Source organism: Cydia pomonella, chromosome 6 (genome assembly GCF_033807575.1).
Source record: "Cydia pomonella isolate Wapato2018A chromosome 6, ilCydPomo1, whole genome shotgun sequence".
Classification (NCBI taxonomy): Eukaryota; Metazoa; Arthropoda; class Insecta; order Lepidoptera; family Tortricidae; genus Cydia; species Cydia pomonella.
In genome coordinates, this window is record NC_084708.1 from 12618916 (window position 1) to 12637943 (window position 19028).

The 19028-nt window shown below is 37.1% G+C and overlaps 1 protein-coding gene across 1 annotated transcript in view; it reads left to right on the forward strand.

Moving 5' to 3' along the window:
- Window positions 1–63: 63 nt before the first annotated feature.
- The window catches only part of LOC133518991 (uncharacterized), a 26234-nt gene continuing 7269 nt past the window's right edge, over window positions 64–19028 (forward strand). The window contains exon 1 of the mRNA XM_061852828.1: window positions 64–806. Within this exon, the coding sequence (XP_061708812.1) occupies window positions 705–806 (102 nt within the window). The 5' untranslated portion in view covers window positions 64–704. The remainder of the gene's footprint in view (window positions 807–19028) is intronic.

The window sequence follows — 19028 nt, forward strand, 5'->3', positions numbered from 1 at the left end:
TACGTACGAATTCACTAGTGCGCCAGAGAGGCAACACGTGGAACGTGGTTCGCGGTAGGCCCTCTGGGGGCCTACCGCGAAAACCGAAATTTGCAAATTGCGGGGATCTTTCTCGTTTACTCTCACTAAGACGTAATTAGAGTGACAGAGAAATATGCCCGCAATTGACGAATTTCGATTTTCCCGGTAGCCGCCCTGACGTCTGTTGTGATGTTAGAATGTTCTTTTTACACCTTGGTGATTTTTGCCTTGTTGAATTTTTGTTTTTTGTTCGAGTGAGATTTAAAGTACTATGTAGTCTAATCTAGGAAATACTCTGTGGTAGTACGACGCAACTTATTGTGTTTAGGTTCTTTAGAATTGTCTCGATGTTGGTTGACTGTTGACAACAAAGTGCAGTCTGCGACAAAATTCGTATTTTTTTGACAAAAATATTTTTTTATCAATAATATTGGCCAATTCAGGTTTAGAAAAAGGTTTTCGAAACCTGAAATGTGTACTTGACACTGACAAAGTGTCATTGACAGTTTTGACAGTGACGTATTGACTTATCAGTCGTAGTTTTTTTTGCATAGAAAACTTTTTCTGTTTTTTTGGTCTTGAATTACGGTTTCGGGATTTAATCACATGTAAACTACATGATCTAGATTATTTTATTCTACGCTTGGTTGAGGCTAATTAAAAGTTCTAGAAAGAAGATAAGTATGGAAATTGTGGGCAGGAACGGAAAATTGAGGGCACCAACATGTGCTGCCGAGTATTTCTCGGTGCTGTACTGTAATAGAAGGAAAATAGTCTGTATACAGGTAATTTACTTCTATTTCATATTGATAAATATCTCCAAGAAACTCCCAACAAACAAATTTATTTCGGGTTAGCATACTTTGCCATGCTTTTTCCTCTTTGAGCCAGGACAGTAAACTATAAGCTCTGGACTTCTGACTGTGTAGTATAGCATGTAAAGCCAGCCTGTACATTTTTTTATATCTATTTTTTTTAAAGAATGGGATTTCATCACACACTGAAGATGTCACCCCTGTATTGAGATCTACAAAATCACCTATGCTACTACACCACTACTACTACTATTGTTTTTAATTATAAATTGCACATCTTCCTGGCCTCATACGATAAAGGCAATGCCAGGATGTTACAAATACCTGCATCAGGCTGCACGTGTAAAATGTCTGGCAATAAGCCTGAAAAAGTGTCAGTTTTACTTCCTCGTTACAGCGTGCAAACCTGCACGCGAGCATATTACCTTGTACTGCCAAGGCTCTGTCTAACTCCACACTGCAGTCTATACTCGTCCGAGTCAACCCCTGCCCATCTCACCCTACTGACCTGGTTGTTGTACCAATGTTTTAGCAGCGCAATGTACTCTCTGGGTAGACTGGTCCTTTCCAGCTTGCTCCACAGCTTATCATAAACAACCAGGTCAAAAGCTTTGGACAGGTCCAGAAAGCATGTGTATATTGGTGTGTCTCTGTCCAAGTAGTACTTGACAGCCTGCTTAAGGCACAAAATTGCACTCTCTGTCGACAAACCTGGCCTAAATCCAAATTGTGCGTCGTGCAGATTAATATGTTTTCAAAGTTGTGCATGTGTAGGGATTGCAAACCGGATTGATTTTCAATCTGGCCGGATCCGGCCGGATTTGGACCATAACCCGGCCGGATCCGGCCGGACCGGATCCGGTTTGGTATAGGGATATCAAAGTTAATTAAATGACATATTTTTCTAGTTTTTTGCGTAATACGTATTCCTAAATCTATAATTTGAAGTTAATAAATAACTTCTTCACAATAAAATAACACTTAGTAGTAAAAAGTGTGACATTGTCAATATCACTTAAAAACCAAAATATGAAATTGGTCATTTATTATATGTAACCATTCACAAGTGCTCAAATTTTCGTTTACAATTATAAATTTGATTAGTTTCCAAAGCCCGGTAATGGGATGTGAGGTGGGAATTGGAACTCCTTGAAAAGACAAGTTTTCGAAACTGTTCCTTGATTGAATTCTTTGTAACGTTGACATCCATTCTAGCAAGAAAATAAGATATTTTACTATTAACCAAAATGATATTAAATTTTCCCTCATTTTTTGCCCAAGAAAGTAGTAGACTGTATGATTTAAAAAATTTAACTTTTTTTTAATTTACAGTAAATTATATTGGTCAAATTATAGGGAATGGAACACGACACGACGATCTCATGCGAAAAATAATAGAGTGTAGGATTGAAATCCATCGCGGAAAGGGACTCCCTAAGAAAAGTTACATGGATCAAATAAAGAATTGGCTAGACGTAGAGTAGCATGTACCATGAAGGAAATTGCATAGGATTGGATGAAATTGTAGAAGATTCTCTCTCAAATTTGAATAGAAAATAAACAATATTTTATCATATATATATATATATATAAAATCGAAGTAAACTAAAGATTATCAATGCTATCATTTCATTTGCTACATTCATTTTCAATACAAACTTACAATCATATATTCATTCACACATGTAACATATATTGGTAAGCCCAACTCTAGTCGGTTGAGTACCGCCGACTTAATCCTGCTCATTTGTTTACTTTTAATGTCATATCACAACATTATGACACTCTTTTCTTCTCTTTAGCATAAATTACAAATGCCTTCCATGGCATCTCCATCGTTTAATTTTTCCTTCTATTACAGTATTTATGTAATCGTCATATCGTGCCACCAACATGAAAGGCAACTTCTGTTCCCAGTCATCGTCATAATGAATATATTTTTATTTAACTAAATTTAAACTATTTCATTCGTTTTATGCTCTGTTCACCTTCATACCTCTCATCCGTCGCCTTTTCCTCATCTAAACCGCACAGTGCGTGCTGTATTTAGGCGTTTTTTTTATTTGACCGGATCCGGTAGCTCCTGAAAAGTGCCGGATCCGGCCGGATTACCGGATCCGCCGGACCGGATTGCAATCCCTATGCATGTGCAATACTATCTATTTCCTACTTAGCTTTTTGTCAAACCATTGAACTTGAGGAGGCTGACATTGAAATGTTCAGTACCAGATTCCTTTATTATACTACGTCGGTGGCAAACAAGCATACGGCCCGCCTGATGGTAAGCAGTTTCCGTAGCCTATGTACGCCTGCAACTCCAGAGGAATTACATGCGCGTTGCCGACCCTAAACCCCCCTACCCCTCGTTGAGCTCTGGCAACCTTACTCACCGGCAGGAACACAACACTATGAGTAGGGTCTACTCATAGTGTGAATGGTTACATTTCAAGTCCTCCTTCATGCAGTTCCAGCGCGTTTTTAATTTCTGTTTGCTTTTGCATCTCGTCAGTTCCAATTATATTCTGGCCACAGGAGGGTTGTCAGACCTGTGTCGTATCCAATCATTTCTTCCATTCCTAAAGACGGACTGAACAAATTTGACGAGGAACTATCACCTGACCCCAAACATGAACCTCTCGGTACACTGCGTGCAGTAGGCATAACCTGATATTGGCTGCCTCGGTTTCATTTGCCGATCCATGTAACAAAATATTTCGGGTATTTATGAACTATTGAGCAACGGTTTTACGTGGAAGTACATCAGGTATTCATATTATTTTACAACTCTGAAATATCAATATCCTGTGATATACTTACTTAAAGTTATAAATAATTCATTTTTGGCGAATGTTACTACTGGTCCCTGACTGAAAAGGGCCCATGCTTACATCTTACTTTTATACCCCTTACATTGAGAACCCGGGTTTGTATCCTAGTAAGGGCATTTATTGTGTGTTTTAGTGAACATTTGCTCCTGTGTTTGTTTGTTTTCTCTGTATGCAAAGTACCCACAACACAAGTCTTAATGAGCTTACAGTATTACAAGGTCGATTTGTGTAAGGTTTACCTCTAATATTTATGTATTTATTTTGACGGCCTGTCTGGCCTGGTGACTAGTGTTCTTATCTAGGCTTTCGTCAAATCGTGTAAGGAAACATGTCACAAACCAATCAGTGGTCTTAAAGTAACGTTCCCCGTAAGATTGTGAATATCATATTACGATGCCGTGCAACGTGCAACCATGAAGAGTCCGATTCACTTAAGATAGTTCAAGTGGCAGATGCTGTAGAACAGAGGCATTGCAATGATATGCACTGTAGAAACTAACTGTTTAGTCATAGCAGTATCATGCGTACGGATTGTAGGGACTGCGTCCTACATTCGCCCAAGCTTTAGATGATGTTAAATAAATAATATATTAATTTAGCTTTTCCCGCTATGCGCAATGTGCATTTTAGTTAATAGCATACGTAACTGTTTATTATGACCGTTACAGGGATGAGCTTGTAAAAACATTGTAATATAAGTTATCTGTTTCCTTCCCTTTGTCGGTACTTGCCTTTGTGTTAATCTCTCTTTGTTTTATTTCTTTGTCAGTTTCCGAATATTGTTAACTTTAAGTCATAAACTAATTTGTAGCCAGCGGAGTAATTCGTGGGAAACGTTAGGATTCGCCATGTGCGAAACCGTTATAGGTTCTGTACCGCTATTCCTATTGCGTACCTGATGCAAGGTTATAATCATCGGGATCGCGTGAGTCAAGGATAGTTCGTAGTCAGACGTCAACTCGACAAGTTGCCTTGTACCTATTATCACAGGTTGAGCTTGATATCGTATCGCTCCCTCGCGTTCTCTTGGTACCTATCTTTAACGGTCGAGCTCGATTATATATCGCTCCCTACTTATTATTGTAATTAGAGTTAGTTTAGTATTGAGTTGTGTTAATATAGATTTATTATTGTTACCGCGTCTGAACTTTTTATTTGCAACAATCCCAACACCTAAGTACATATACCAAACCCCACTGCCAAAGGATTAATCCCCTACTACAGGAGTTGTGGGCTCACGTCGGCACAGTGGAAAACACAATTCTATTACATGACACTCCATTGCATCCAGAATAGGTCAGGGAATTCTATTTTCAGGCGACAAATTATTTTATTTATTCTGTAAACTAATTAAACTCTTTTATATTTTTAATGGAAGGAGTAGAAAATGTGAGTTCGAAGCGTGGAACCTGAACTGGCTTAACAACCAGGCAACTATCACTAAAAAGATTCAAGCTCGTACAATATGGAGTAAAAATATAATAATAATATAATAGTATGTGTTGGTTTTGAAGGCAAATTTTATAGCACCATTGTGTCATTCCTAAAAGACCGAAAGCAAACTACCTGCGTCCTTAACTCAAGATCTGACCTAGAATCTATAGGAGATTGTGCCGTACCACAGGGATCGAGCATGGGAAATAACCTCTTTCTCATGCTCGTAAATGACGTAACTGCGGCATCTCCTGAACTAGAATACGAGTACGTAATCTATGCCGATGATACTTGCATAATAGTAGAAGCTGACAATTACAATAGCCTTGAATCAAAAATTAATTTAGCAATGGTTGATATCAACAAATGGTTTTTGGCAAATGGAATGCTTTTAAATTTAGAAAAAACTAACATTATTCACTTTCAATTACGGAACACCAAAACAAAAAATCTCTTAAATATTAAAGTCGATAATATTCTAGTTCCACAGGTGGAACAAACTAAGTACTTGGGATATGTCATTGACTCAGGGTTAACATGGTCCTCTCACATAGACCAGCTTTGTGATTCACTTTCGTCTGCGTGTTTCGCCCTGTCCAGTCTCGCGCCAAGCCTATCTCCGAAAAACCTGAAAAAGGCCTATTACGGATACTTTCACTCCATCCTCATCCGAGGCGTTGATCTCTGGGGTCTGGCCGCAAATCGTGACAAGGTTTTCAAAATTCAAAAACGAGCTTTGCGTGTTATCTCCAACAAACCGTTCGATCACCCCGCCAAGGAATTATTTAAGACCCATAAGAACTACTAACACTGCCCGCCGTTTATATATTAGAAGCTTGCAAATACGTTAGAACAAACCTTAAAACTTACATAAAAACCTGTACCCGCGATGTAAATAGCCGCAGATTACCCGTACTAGTCGCTCCTATTCAACGACTCGCGAAGGTCCGAAAGTCACTCGGTGTTATTGGGCCCAAAATATACAACGAAATTCCTAATAACATTAAATTGACTGAAAGCGACTCAATATTCGCTAAAAAACTTAAATGTTTACTACTAGACCAAGCATGTTATTCTGTCAATGATTTTATGAAGGAGATAATTAAAAAAAAAAATTGTAATAACTATTGCACGATTATATTCAAAATTAAGGAACCGTAAACTTTCACCTGTTATTTTTATATAGAATTATGTATAACTAGCATAATTTCAAATGTACCTGTGTGACCTGTAAAATATGTTTTTTACCAATAAAGAAACTAAACTAGTAATATGGAGGCCAAAAGCATTCCCCAAAACTTTGTTAGATGCCGTGCTCAGTATTTAATAAATGCCAGAATGTATACTTACCCTATATCAGCATATTGCGCGCAGTGTACCGAAGGATTCGTGTTTGGGGTCAGTTGGTTCCTCGTGAAATCTAGTCCAGTCAGTCTTCTTGGAAATGCAAGTAAGAAGCAGATGACTGGAATTCATACCACACTAGTCTGCCAATCCTGCTGTGGCCAGAATATGGTCGAAGCTGACCAGATTCAAGAGCAAACCGGAAGAAAAACGCGAGGGAACTGCATGAAGGAGGACTTTGGAAATGTACCCATTCATGTGTCTGTGAAAGAACATGCCTTGACACACAAGAGTTAAAATTAAACTTTAGTATCATGTAATAGATTGAATAACAAAGTTAAAGTTTGCTTCGTATTCTTTGTGAAAATGGACCATAGAGTGGCATTTACTAACTATATGCGTTTATGCAAATGCGAGGCTCCAAGATGTTAGCGGCAATCTTTCCAAGGTTCCTTGAGTTTTGACGACCGGTTTGGCATAGTGGGTAGTGACCCTGCCTACGAAGCTGATGGTCCCGGGTTCAAATCCTGGTAAGGGCATTTATTCGTGTGATGAGCATGGATATTTGTTCCTGAGTCATGGGTGTTTTCTATGTATTTAAGTATTTATAAATATTTATATAATATATCGTTGTCTAAGTACCCTCAACACAAGCCTTATTGAGCTTACTTTGGGACTTAGTCAATTTGTGTAATAATGTCCTATAATATTTATTATTTATTTATTCCTTTTTAGGGTTCCGTACCCAAAGGGTAAAACGGGACCCTATTACTAAGACTCCGCTGTCCGTCCGTCTGTCTGTCACTAGGCTGTATCTCATGAATCGTATTAGACATTTGAAATTTTCGCAGATGATGTATTTCTGTTGCCGCTATAACAAATACTAAAAAGTACGGAACTCTCGGTGGGCGAGTCCGACTTGCACTTGTCCAGTTTTTTTACTAAACGAGACATTTTTTCTAAATATATATTATGTACCTACTTTTTTTTAAATCTTTATTTTAGGATCCATATAAACAATACAGTTAGTCGGTCTCCGGTGTGTGTACTTCGTATAATGGCTCCTCCAGCGAGATGGCCATGCGATGGTTAAGACACAACTACACGATGGCGACATTCAGTTGCGAACTATTCCTTTTCCAAGATGGACGTGGAAGCATTAGCCGCTGCAGCAATTTATTTATATGCCACGTACCAACATTTTCTTAAATTGCACAATAATAAAGTAATTCTTAATCTGAACAATTAAAAAGAAATGACGTAGAAGATTATGGTGAATGTTATCTATCCATCGCAATAAATAAATAAATAAACAAATATTATAGGACAGTATTACACAAATTGATTTAGTCCCACGGAAAATTAAATAAGGCTTGTGTTGTGGGTACTTAGACAACGATATACATAATATATACATAGTAGACATCCATGACTCCGGAACGAATATCCATGCTCATCACACGAATAAATGCCCTTACCAGGGTTTGAACCCATAATCCGCGGGCCAGGAGCATGTTTCGTCAGTCATCGCCTCCTGGCTGATACTTTGTCAGATGATAGTTTAGATGCTGGTATAAACTTAAAAAACCGTCAGCCGGTTCTATCGCGGTGGAATGACCGTCGACTGTAAAATGAACATATAAAAACTATGCGCCTACCACTTTATGTGCGGCAAACCTTGCGTGGTGTAGCGCTTATTTTTTACATGTTCATGCGATCAGCAGATGTTCTTACCACCGCAATATAACCGGCTAACGATTTTTTTGAGTAACAACAGCATCTGAACTATCATGTGACAAAGTATCAAACGGGAAGCGATGAATTTTTTTTTTATTTTACGTGTTTCTCTGTGGCTGCCATTCCTCAACCAACCAACGGAGCGGCAGCTGACGTCCACGAGGGTTCATCATACCTAGCCGTTAACCACTACAAGAGTTTTCAGCCTGGATGTGATTGGTCATGGAAATTGTTCCTGGCTCGCGGTCTACCAGCACCATAGGCTTCATAGGCAGAGTCACTACCCACTAGGCCAGACAGGTCGTCAACTAAGTCATTTTAAATTTGTGCAATAAACTCTTCAAAGCTTTAAAACCCTACTGAAAAATTATTACTTGTCTCTTCCTTAATGTGCCGCTGTGTAGGTATATAATAGTTATTTATTTTAGTATTGGTATATTTATTTATTAAATTGTAAATTTACTCTATGTAAATTACGGAATTACGTAATTTTAAAATAAAAATCCGTTACCAATAACGTAATTGATATTTCCGTAACTTTGGAATCCCTATATATGTACAGATGTCTGCGTAATGCATATGCAATTTTCCTAATCCTCTAATTAATTCGTGCACTATCTATTATAAAAACTTTTTTAAATATCCTGTTACCTCATTTCTATAGTTTTGGTCTGTATGTTTGGGGTTCCATGTTACGCTTTCTCTCCGATATAATTCTAAAAACTTTATTGTTTCGTGATGCGCTCACGTACTCGTCATTTTTAATCAGAATAATACACACCACAAACGTCCACACTCAACCGCGTTCGAGCACGCACTGTGGAATGGGCCACGTGTAGATACGTACAGCGTACAGCCATCGCTGGTCCACTGCCTTTGATGTGCGGACGAAAAACCGACACCGAGGCCATCCCACCGCCATCCCGCCGCGCCATAAGCCATCCGACACCACTACCCTCTCTACACGCTGGCCCAGCTTAGTGGTCCACTATGATGGTCCATCGTGTAGAGGAGCCATAATGTTGAAATAGAGGCCGATGTCGGTAAAGAGATATTTACCGGCGCGAGACGTTTTTTTTTTAGGCGACTTGCTTTCAGTAGAGATATGTTATGTTTTTTTCAATCTGCATTACATAGGCTTTATAATCATATTGTTTTATGTAAAAAAACTAAGCAGTATAATTATTACAATAAATGAAAATCAAAAACATAGTCGAAAAATTTGATTATTTGTGATTTGTTTTATAATTTATTACAAAATCCCGTTTTTTATACCGGGAATGAATTCCACGTTAATCTATAGGTAGACCGTTTAAATGAGTCTTCGCCCGCGCGGTACAGAGGCGCGGGGGTAAGGCGACAAAGGGGATCGAGAGAGGAGCGGGCGGCAGGCGCGCCTAGTGTGATACACAAGAGGTGAAATGCGCACTGGACAGGTTTTGAGATATGTGACGTTATAGCGGTTAATAGTTGGTGTTTTTTTAATGGGAAAGTATATGACGTTAATTTTATTGAAAGTTTATAAAACAACAAACTTAATTAACTTTTGTACTTTTATTCAATGCAAATTATGAATATAATAATTTATAATAATATGTAAGTACGATACTGATGATGACGACTCGAAAGTGATTTATAAATTATAAATCAATCACTTATGTCTATATCAATATCACTTGAACTTGATTCTTCACTTTTAGACCAATAGTGGGACCGGATTTTTGCCCTATAAGTTTCGATAATTCTAAAGAGTGAAAAGTGATGTTTATCTGGTATGGGACATATTTTTAAGCATATTTGTAATATATGAAGAAAATTTAGATCGAGCGTTAGATATAAATAAGGTATTTATGTATTTTTATTGATGAATTTTGAATATTGAATTAAAGTACAAAATTTAAGCATCGTCTTTTATAATATGTATGAGGCTTTATGCTATCAAATTTTTAGAAAAAAAATCAACGTGCTACTTTGTCAAACTCAAATTAGCTTATTATTTTGTCAATATTGAATTAAAGTTTGAAAAATCCACAATATCATATCTAAATTCTTAAGTTAATAGGCAAGGCAAAAAATTAGAAGAATAGGATATGTGCTTTACAATTAATATGCGTTTTTTGTCCTGTAAGATCTAATATTGAATTAAAGTCCGTAGAGATAAGTCTATTACTATAAAATAATATATGCAGCCATTTTATGGAAAGGTAGAAATATCTGTGTGTAGCTTGCATTGTAATAGTAAAATCAACTTAAAAAGGCGCGAAATTCATAACCACCCCGCTCTGGTCCGTCAACATGTCGGCTCGGCGCGCGGGAGCCTATCGTAGCCGACCTAGTGAGCGATAGATACCTCGCCCCGCCCGCGCCCCCCGCTCAGCTTCGCAAGCGCTGTTTGTCTTTTCTTTTAAATCATTCATTTGTTTGTTTATCGTGCACATAAATTAGATGCGGATATTACATGAATTTAATTATAGAATAAAAGTTATTAAAACTTCAAAATGAGTGAAAAATGTTTGATATGGTGTACTTAGTAACAGAGAAAAAACGAGGAATTGAGCAGTTAATAACTGCGAGCAAATAATCTTTCTTGGTGATGGGAAAGTTAAATATTTCTACGGGAAGGAGGAACTACGTTTCCATAAAAAGTGTAGATTATACATTGAGTCGAAGGCTATACCGGCGTACAAAAGACTAATGGAGGTGGCATCAGAGGGCTTACCGCGAACCACGTTCGACGTGTTGCCTCCCTGTCATACTTACGTACGAATTTACAAGTGCGACAGAGAGGTAACACGTCGAACGTGGTTCGCGATAGGCCCTCAAATGTACAGCCAAGTGACGATGATAAAAATTACATTTTCAAAACTTTTGTCTTTTGTTACCATTGTGTTAGCCGCCTGTACTTACTTTCAACATATATTAGTAGTTTATGTTACTGCTACATAATAAAAGGCATTAAAATACACGAGTGTGGGCTTAGGAAACGAACGAAGTGAGTTTCTTAAAAAGATCACACGAGTGTTTTAATGCCTAATTATCTTATACCTTTAAACGAGCAATTCTTGTATATATATATATTTCCGGGATCTCGGAAACGGCTCTAACGATTTTGCTGAAATTTGGTATATGGGGGTTTTTGGGGGTAAACAATCGATCTAGATTAGTCTTATGTTTGGGAAAACGCGTGTTTTCGAGTTTTCATGCGTTTTTCTTTCGACGCAGAATATGGTCGCTAATTTCGTGTTGCCGGCCACTGTCCGTCTGGTCCAGCGGGTTAAGACGCGGACTGCTAAACGAGTGTTACGGGTTCGAATCTCGCCTGGTGACTAACGTTTGTTTTTTTTATATGTTCAATTTTATATTTTTTTTTTTAATTTTTATTGTTTTAGACAAGTTTAATTTAGTAAAAGAATGTAGTTAAGATTATCACCTATACACCACCATATTACAATAAATAGTTAGTTATAACCGAGCAAAGCTCGGTCGCCCAGGTACTGTATAGTTATTGCAGGTAGTTCGCAATCACATTTACAGTACATATGGGGCTACTTTATAGCACTAGTGCGAGAAGTAGCATATTACGTTACTGTGTCGAACATTTAAAGGGCCATATGTACTGTAAAACGTTGTACGATACACGTGCGAATAGGTAATTCGCAACTCGTGTCGATTTAAAACACTCCCTTCGGTCGTGTTTTAATTTATCGCCACTCGTTTCGAATTTCCTATTTTTCGCACTGGTATCGTAATGTACTATTTTAGCACAGGCATTATAAGAGAGGTATGGGCATTGTAAATGTCATCTGGCTCTGTGTGGTAGGGCACAGCACAGCGGATGTCATTCCAGATCTAGAGCAGAACCCAACTGGGGAAGTACCTCCACCTTACAGAAAATCGCAGCCAAATAACACTAGACCCTACTCATAGTGTTGTGTTCCTGCCGGTGAGTAAGGTTGCCAGAGCTCAACGAGGGGTGGGAGGGTGTTAGGGTCGGCAACGCGCATGTAACTCCTCTGGAGTTGCAGGCGTACATAGGCTACGGATACTGCTTACCATCAGGCAGGCCGTATGCTTGTTTGCCACCGACGTAGTATAAAAAAAAAACACACACAATTAAAATATTTCATACGACATGTGCTAATTATTTGTCTCAGTGTAAACAAAAATATATCATAATTATGATATCAATTTTCAAATTCAAAATGGCGGACATGTTTTATAACTTATTTTAAGAAATTATGAGTAGTTTAAGACTTTAAAAAGCAAGAAATTGTTTCTTGCTTCTGTTTGTATATGTATCATGTAGTATTTGATGTTTTCATTATTTTTGAAAGTCCTCAGGGTGCCGATTACGAAAATGACGTCCATTTTGCAATCCAAGATGGCGAACATTATTTTTTCTTAAAAATCGTTATGGGTGTCATCTCCGAGGTTCCTCGGGGATCCGATTACGAAAATGACGTTCATTTTGAAATCCAAGATGGCGGAAATTATTTTTTCTTAAGTCGATATGGGTGTCATATCCGAGGTTCCTCGGGATTCCGATTACGAAAATGACGTTCATTTTAAAATCCAAGATGGCGGACATTAATTTTTCTTAAAAATCGATATGGGTGTCATCTCCGAGGTTCCTCGGGGATCCGATTACGAAAATGACGTTCATTTTGAAATCCAAGATGGCGGAAATTATTTTTTCTTAAAAGTCGATATGGGTGTCATATCCGAGGTTCCTCAGGATTCCGATTACGAAAATGACGTCTATTTTGAAATCCAAGACGGCGGACATTAATTTTTCTTAAAAATCGATATGGGTGTCATCTCCGAGGTTCCTCGGGGTTCCAATTACAAAATTGACGTCAATTTTGGCGGTTCTTGTTGGTGCAGATTTCAAAAATAGAGACCATTTTAGAATTAAAGGTGGTTGATATCACGGCTACACACATCGACACCCATTTCAAAACGTAGCATCTGCCATATTTATTTTCAAAATAGATACCATTTTTGAAATCCACACCCCTAAAAACCCAGAAAACAACACCCATGACGACTTTTTCAAAAGAGTGACGTCCGCCATCTTTATTTCCAAAATGGACGTCATTTGTAAAATTAGTACACATACATCATACAACATGAAAACTAAAAACATTTCCATCCTCTTTTGGGCAGTTGTGTAAGTCTGTGATAACCCTAGGTAGGTACGGAGACCTTGAGCGGTGTCGGCATTTACGCAAACATCAAAGGCGTCGGCCCACTGTTACTTTTTACACTGTGCTTTTAGTGTGTAAACGAAAACGTCACATGATATATCAAAAGAAAAGTTATTTTACAGTACATATGGGGCTACTTTATAGCACTAGTGCGAGAAGTAGCATATTACGTTACTGTGTCGAACATTTAAAGGGCCATATGTACTGTAAAACGTTGTACGATACATGTGCGAATAGGTAATTCGCAACTCGTGTCGATTTAAAACACTCCCTTCGGTCGTGTTTTAATTTATCGCCACTCGTTTCGAATTTCCTATTTTTCGCACTTGTATCGTAATGTACTATTATCTTATACCTTTAAACGAGCAATTCTTGTATATATATATAATTATATTTCTGTGATCTCGGAAACGGCTCTAACGATTTCGCTGAAATTTGGTATATAGGGGTTTTTGGGGGTATACAATCTATCTAGATTAGTCTTATGTTTGGGAAAACGCGTGTTTTCAAGTTTTCATGCGTTTTTCTTTCGACGCAGAATATGGTCACTAATTTCGTGTTGCCGGCCACTGTCCGTCTGGTCCAGCGGGTTAAGACGCGGACTGCTAAACGAGTGTTACGGGTTCGAATCTCGCCCGGTGACTAACTTTTGTTTTTTTTATATGTTCAAGTTTATATATATTTTTTTAATTTTTATTGTTTTACACAAGTTTAATTTAGTAAAAAAAAATGACCTATGTAATAAGAGAAATTGACAATAGATGGCGTTACTCTGTGACAAGTGCTGTAAGGTTAAAATCGATTGTAAATAATAATAATTGTCAGTTCACATTTTACTTTTTAAGTTTATGTACATTATCACCACCATATTACAATAAATAGTTATAACCGAGCAAAGCTCGGTCGCCCAGGTACTATATTACTAACTGTACTAGGTTGCCTTTTTAACAAGTTGGTCCAGTTCATGGTTGCCTACATTTTATATAAAAATCGGTTAATCTAGGCGACCATTAACTGGATCAACTTTTTTAATACGGCAACTTTCAAATAGGCTTTCATTTGATATATCATACGATGAAATAACAAACAAAAAAACTATCCGTACGCAATCTTACAAGGCAACCTACTTGAAATGTATCACTGTGAATTTTGTCTTACATTTATTTCTTATCAGAAATAAATAACATGAGGGTGCACATACCTTATAATGTATCTCTATGGTATAACTATCGGTTATCAATATTAGCATTAGCGGTTAACAACAACATTCCCCTTAAAACAAATAACTATCGCGAGGAAAATACCAAGTCCAAACATCTGAAAAAAATCGGGAAAGAAAAGCTGCAACTGGCTTTTAAAATGGTACAAGGAAGGGTGGTCATCTGTATGAGAATGTGTTTTTTTTTTGTCTCTATTTGACCCAATGGTTGACTGGTAGAGAATGCCTTTTGGCATTAAGTCCGCCATTTGTGTTTTTTTTGTTTGTTTGTGCAATAAAGTTTAAATAAATAAATAATATTCATGTAACGCGATAACGAATTCTACGTGAACGAAACCGCGGGCAATACCTATTATAGTAACAACAAAATAACAATTTTCTATTGCTATTAATTTAAAACACGCTTTAGAAATTTTTTTGATGGACCGTAGACGCAGTCAAGGGCACCCCGCTCCCCACTACCGTTGTTCGCTGCCTCCTGCCACAGCGCGCGGCGCGCGCAAACTTGCCGCGCGTTTGAAACGTAACGTATTTATATAAGCAAGGAATGCATACATATCAGTAATAAGTGTCGCCGTGATTTTATATTTCTAAATTTTTGTTTAGTAACTGAGATCATTGTTGATGATCGATTATTATTAACTCTACAAACTTTAATTCAATATTAGCTATACTGCTTAACCTGAAATCAATATCTAGACAAGCACATTGTCTACATGTCTAACTTTTTACTAGAATACTAAGTTGATCGATAATATCGTAATTTTGCAATATCAGCAACTCTAATTCTATATTTACAAAATAACTCGTGTTTTTACGTTTACCAGAAAGCAGCTGTTCCAGATTTCTAAAAACTGAAAATTGTACATAAATTGAAGTGTTATTCGATATGCTAAAGTTTTCTGTAACTTTAATTCTATATTTACTTAGTTATTAGCAAAAATTAAAATATTTAAATATAACCGAAAGCTCAACCTTAAAATTTCTAACTTTTTACCAAAGTATTATTTAACATACTCCCAATGACATATCAAAAAAGAAAAAACTTTAATATTATCGAAACCCATTTTTGTTCAACCGCTGGTCTATTTCGGAGTTATCGTCATCATCAGAATCGTCCTGCAGATTTATAATCAATTGTTGATACTCAATAGAATTCGGGTCCAATTTCTTCTTTCTAAAATATGTGTACACATTAAAAGCCATTTGCTTGGTTTGACTATTAAGTTTCTGTCCAAAGATAAGTCGAGGCATCTTGAGAATGTAATCTCATGTGTATATTTCACCAAGCGCCCGGAACTTATAAACACGAGTGACTGCTAACCGCGTGGCTAGCAAACTGAGCTACGGCAAAAATGCGCCTGCCGCCCGCATCTCTCTCGATCCCCTTTGTCGTCTTATCCCCGCGCCCCTGTACCGCGCGGGCGAAGACTCATTTAAGCGGTCTACCTATAAACACGCGGTAGCGTGTCCAGCCAAGTTCAAAGAAAAAGGAACTGGCGACGCAACCGTGTGTAATATTACACGAACCATTTCGAGCTACTTTTGATCCCTTCACAACTTGAAACCTATTTAACCTACACACATGAAATTTGGCACAGTTATTCAAACACCTTAGTTTGTCTAAAATACAAAATTTCATAGATATATTAATGTTTGAAAACGCGCATTTTTGTGACTTATAGATCAAAAGCCTAACCCACTTCTAGGTAACCTAGAAAGTTGAAATTTGGCACAAAAGTAGGCTATTAGGTGTGCATTAGGGAAAAAATCTGAACACTGAAAATTATTGAAAATTCGACTGAAAAAAAATCATATATCGATAAAGGTCAAAAACCTAACCCACTTCCAGATGACCTAGAAACTTGATGTTTGGCAACAAGGTAGGTTATTAGGTGTACATAGGGGAAAAAATCGAAAAACAGAAAATTATTGAAAATTTGATTGAAAAAAAAACATATTTTGATATAGATCCAAAATCTAACCCACTTCCAGATGACCTAGAAACTTGATATTTAGGAACAAAGGTAGGCTATTAGGTATATATAGGGGGAGAAACTGAAAACAGAAAATTGTTTAAATTTCGATTGAAAAAAAAAAACATATATTTTTAATTCATATAGTGTTGTTTGGCGATCTTCTCCAACTGCCTCCAGTGAGACAACTGTCGCCATTTGGGGCAAAAAAACGACCAACTTTTCGGCGAAATGTTGGATCGAGTAAGAATGGGTGTAATAAACTAATAACATTCAAAACAGGTATGCTTTGTCTAATCGACTTCATAAATTGACCGCTAAAAACCACATCGACCTGCTTAAGGAAATTATAACTTATTTTAAACTGTTGCCCGATAATACTGTATGCTAATTTCCTACTAAAAATATGTGCAATCAGTTTAATAATGCAATGTAGGCAAGTATGGAACAACCAGAAATTAAATTAAATTCCACAGACGAAATAGACTGTCCACGGTATTTAAAAACAAGAGCAAAGGACGTACTGAAAAAGAACGAGGATGATTCATCAATAACCGCTGGCTTAGAAAATTTTATCACAATAAAAATAGGTAGGTGCACGTGTAATGTTGCGAAGAAACAAAGATGTCTGTACCCCTAGTGTAAATAAATTCGATTTTGAAACGTGACGTACGCGTTTGCGTTTAGTCTCATTTTGTATTGGATTTAGAAAAAGCGCGCCAAGCGGGACGTTTTGGAAACTCAAAATCCTATACAAAATTAGACTTAACGCAAACGCGTTCGTCACGTTATGATGTCGATAAAATTTACACTAGGGGTACAGTAAGCGGCTGGTAAACGGATCCGTTGGAAAAATAGAAAAGGTACATTGGAACGTCAACAACAACAATAACGCACGTAAAATTACAATCATATTTAATCATAATTTAATCTACGTATTAGAAAATGTCAAGACTAAGTTTCAGATATTAAGTAATGCATTATGTTCATCGGGTCAATTCCCTATTTACTTTGTATATGCTATTACTATCCACAAATCACAAGGCCTTAGTCTTGACAGCGCTCTTCTTGATATAGGCTCCTCAATATTTAGCAGAGGGCAGGCTTACGTTGAACTCTCTAGAGTTAAAACCTTAGACGGAGTACATCTTAGTAATCTAGATCAGAGTCAAATGAAGGCACAAGAAAGCTCTATAATAGAATATAACCGCCTACGCACCTCATAGCGCCCCGTCTTGGCCAAATTATATATAAACCGAAAACGTGTAAGAAAGTTGCAGATAAAGAATGGGCAATTCATCCTAATATTTTAAGGTACAATAAAATATAGAGAATAACACAAAAAGAATTACAGTAATTTTATTAAAAAAAAATATATTAACACTAACATAATTTCTGTACAAAAAGTAATGATATCCCATCAAAAACATAAATTTGAAATGACAGCCAAGTTCAATATAAAATTAAGATAATGCGTGGTTGTTGTCTTCGCCTACAAAAAGAATTGAGATCTATATGGATGCCAAGTTCTGTGTTGAAAATCCTGAATTTTTAGTTACAAGAATATGCAACGTTTTAAAATGAATTTATATAACAATTTCTTATTTCTTGGAACTGACACAATGTTTGCTGCTTAATACGAAATATATATTTAACCTTAAATTTAACAGGCGATTATTTACATATTGCATTTATTTCACTTGGGTCGTTATTTGACTTGGCTAGTTTTTACGTACAGGCTATATTATATTATATTTGTATATATATATATATTTTTTATTTGTTTATTTAATTTCGCTTTTCGGTGAAGGAAAACATCGTGAGGAAACCGGGCTAATCCCAACAAGGCTTAGTTTACCCTCTGGGTTGGAAGGTCAGATGGCAGTCGGTTTCGTAAAAACTAGTGTCTACGCCAAATCTTGGAATTAGTTGTCAAGCGGACCCCAGGCTCCCATGAGCCGTGGCAAAATGGCGGGACAACGCGAGGAAAAAGAGAGATATTTTACTTTTCTAAAATTTGGTTTGTTAGTAAAAACTAGCCAAGTCAAATCCTGAAATTAAATAACGACCCATTATCTTAATTTTATATTGAACTATCTGTCTTTCACATTTATGTATTTGTTGGGATTGATTTATCCGAAATAGATACCAAACGTGATCTATTAGCTACACAGGGATTGTAAGAATTTTTAGAATGAAGCCGGGCGGAGCAGTACTTTAACCCCCCTCTCGGACCCCAGAGGGTGAGCTCCCGATGGCTCCCGATCTAAATCGGCTTACTTAGATATAAAGAACCACTGTGCCAAGTTTTATGCTTTATTCAAGAAAAGTAAGGTTCGACCTCTTTTTGTCACTAAGAACCCATACTATATACTTGTATAGTAGCATTGTGTCCCAAACATTTCCCTTTTAAATAAAACTTAGCAGCCAGGTATTTCCTCCTTATA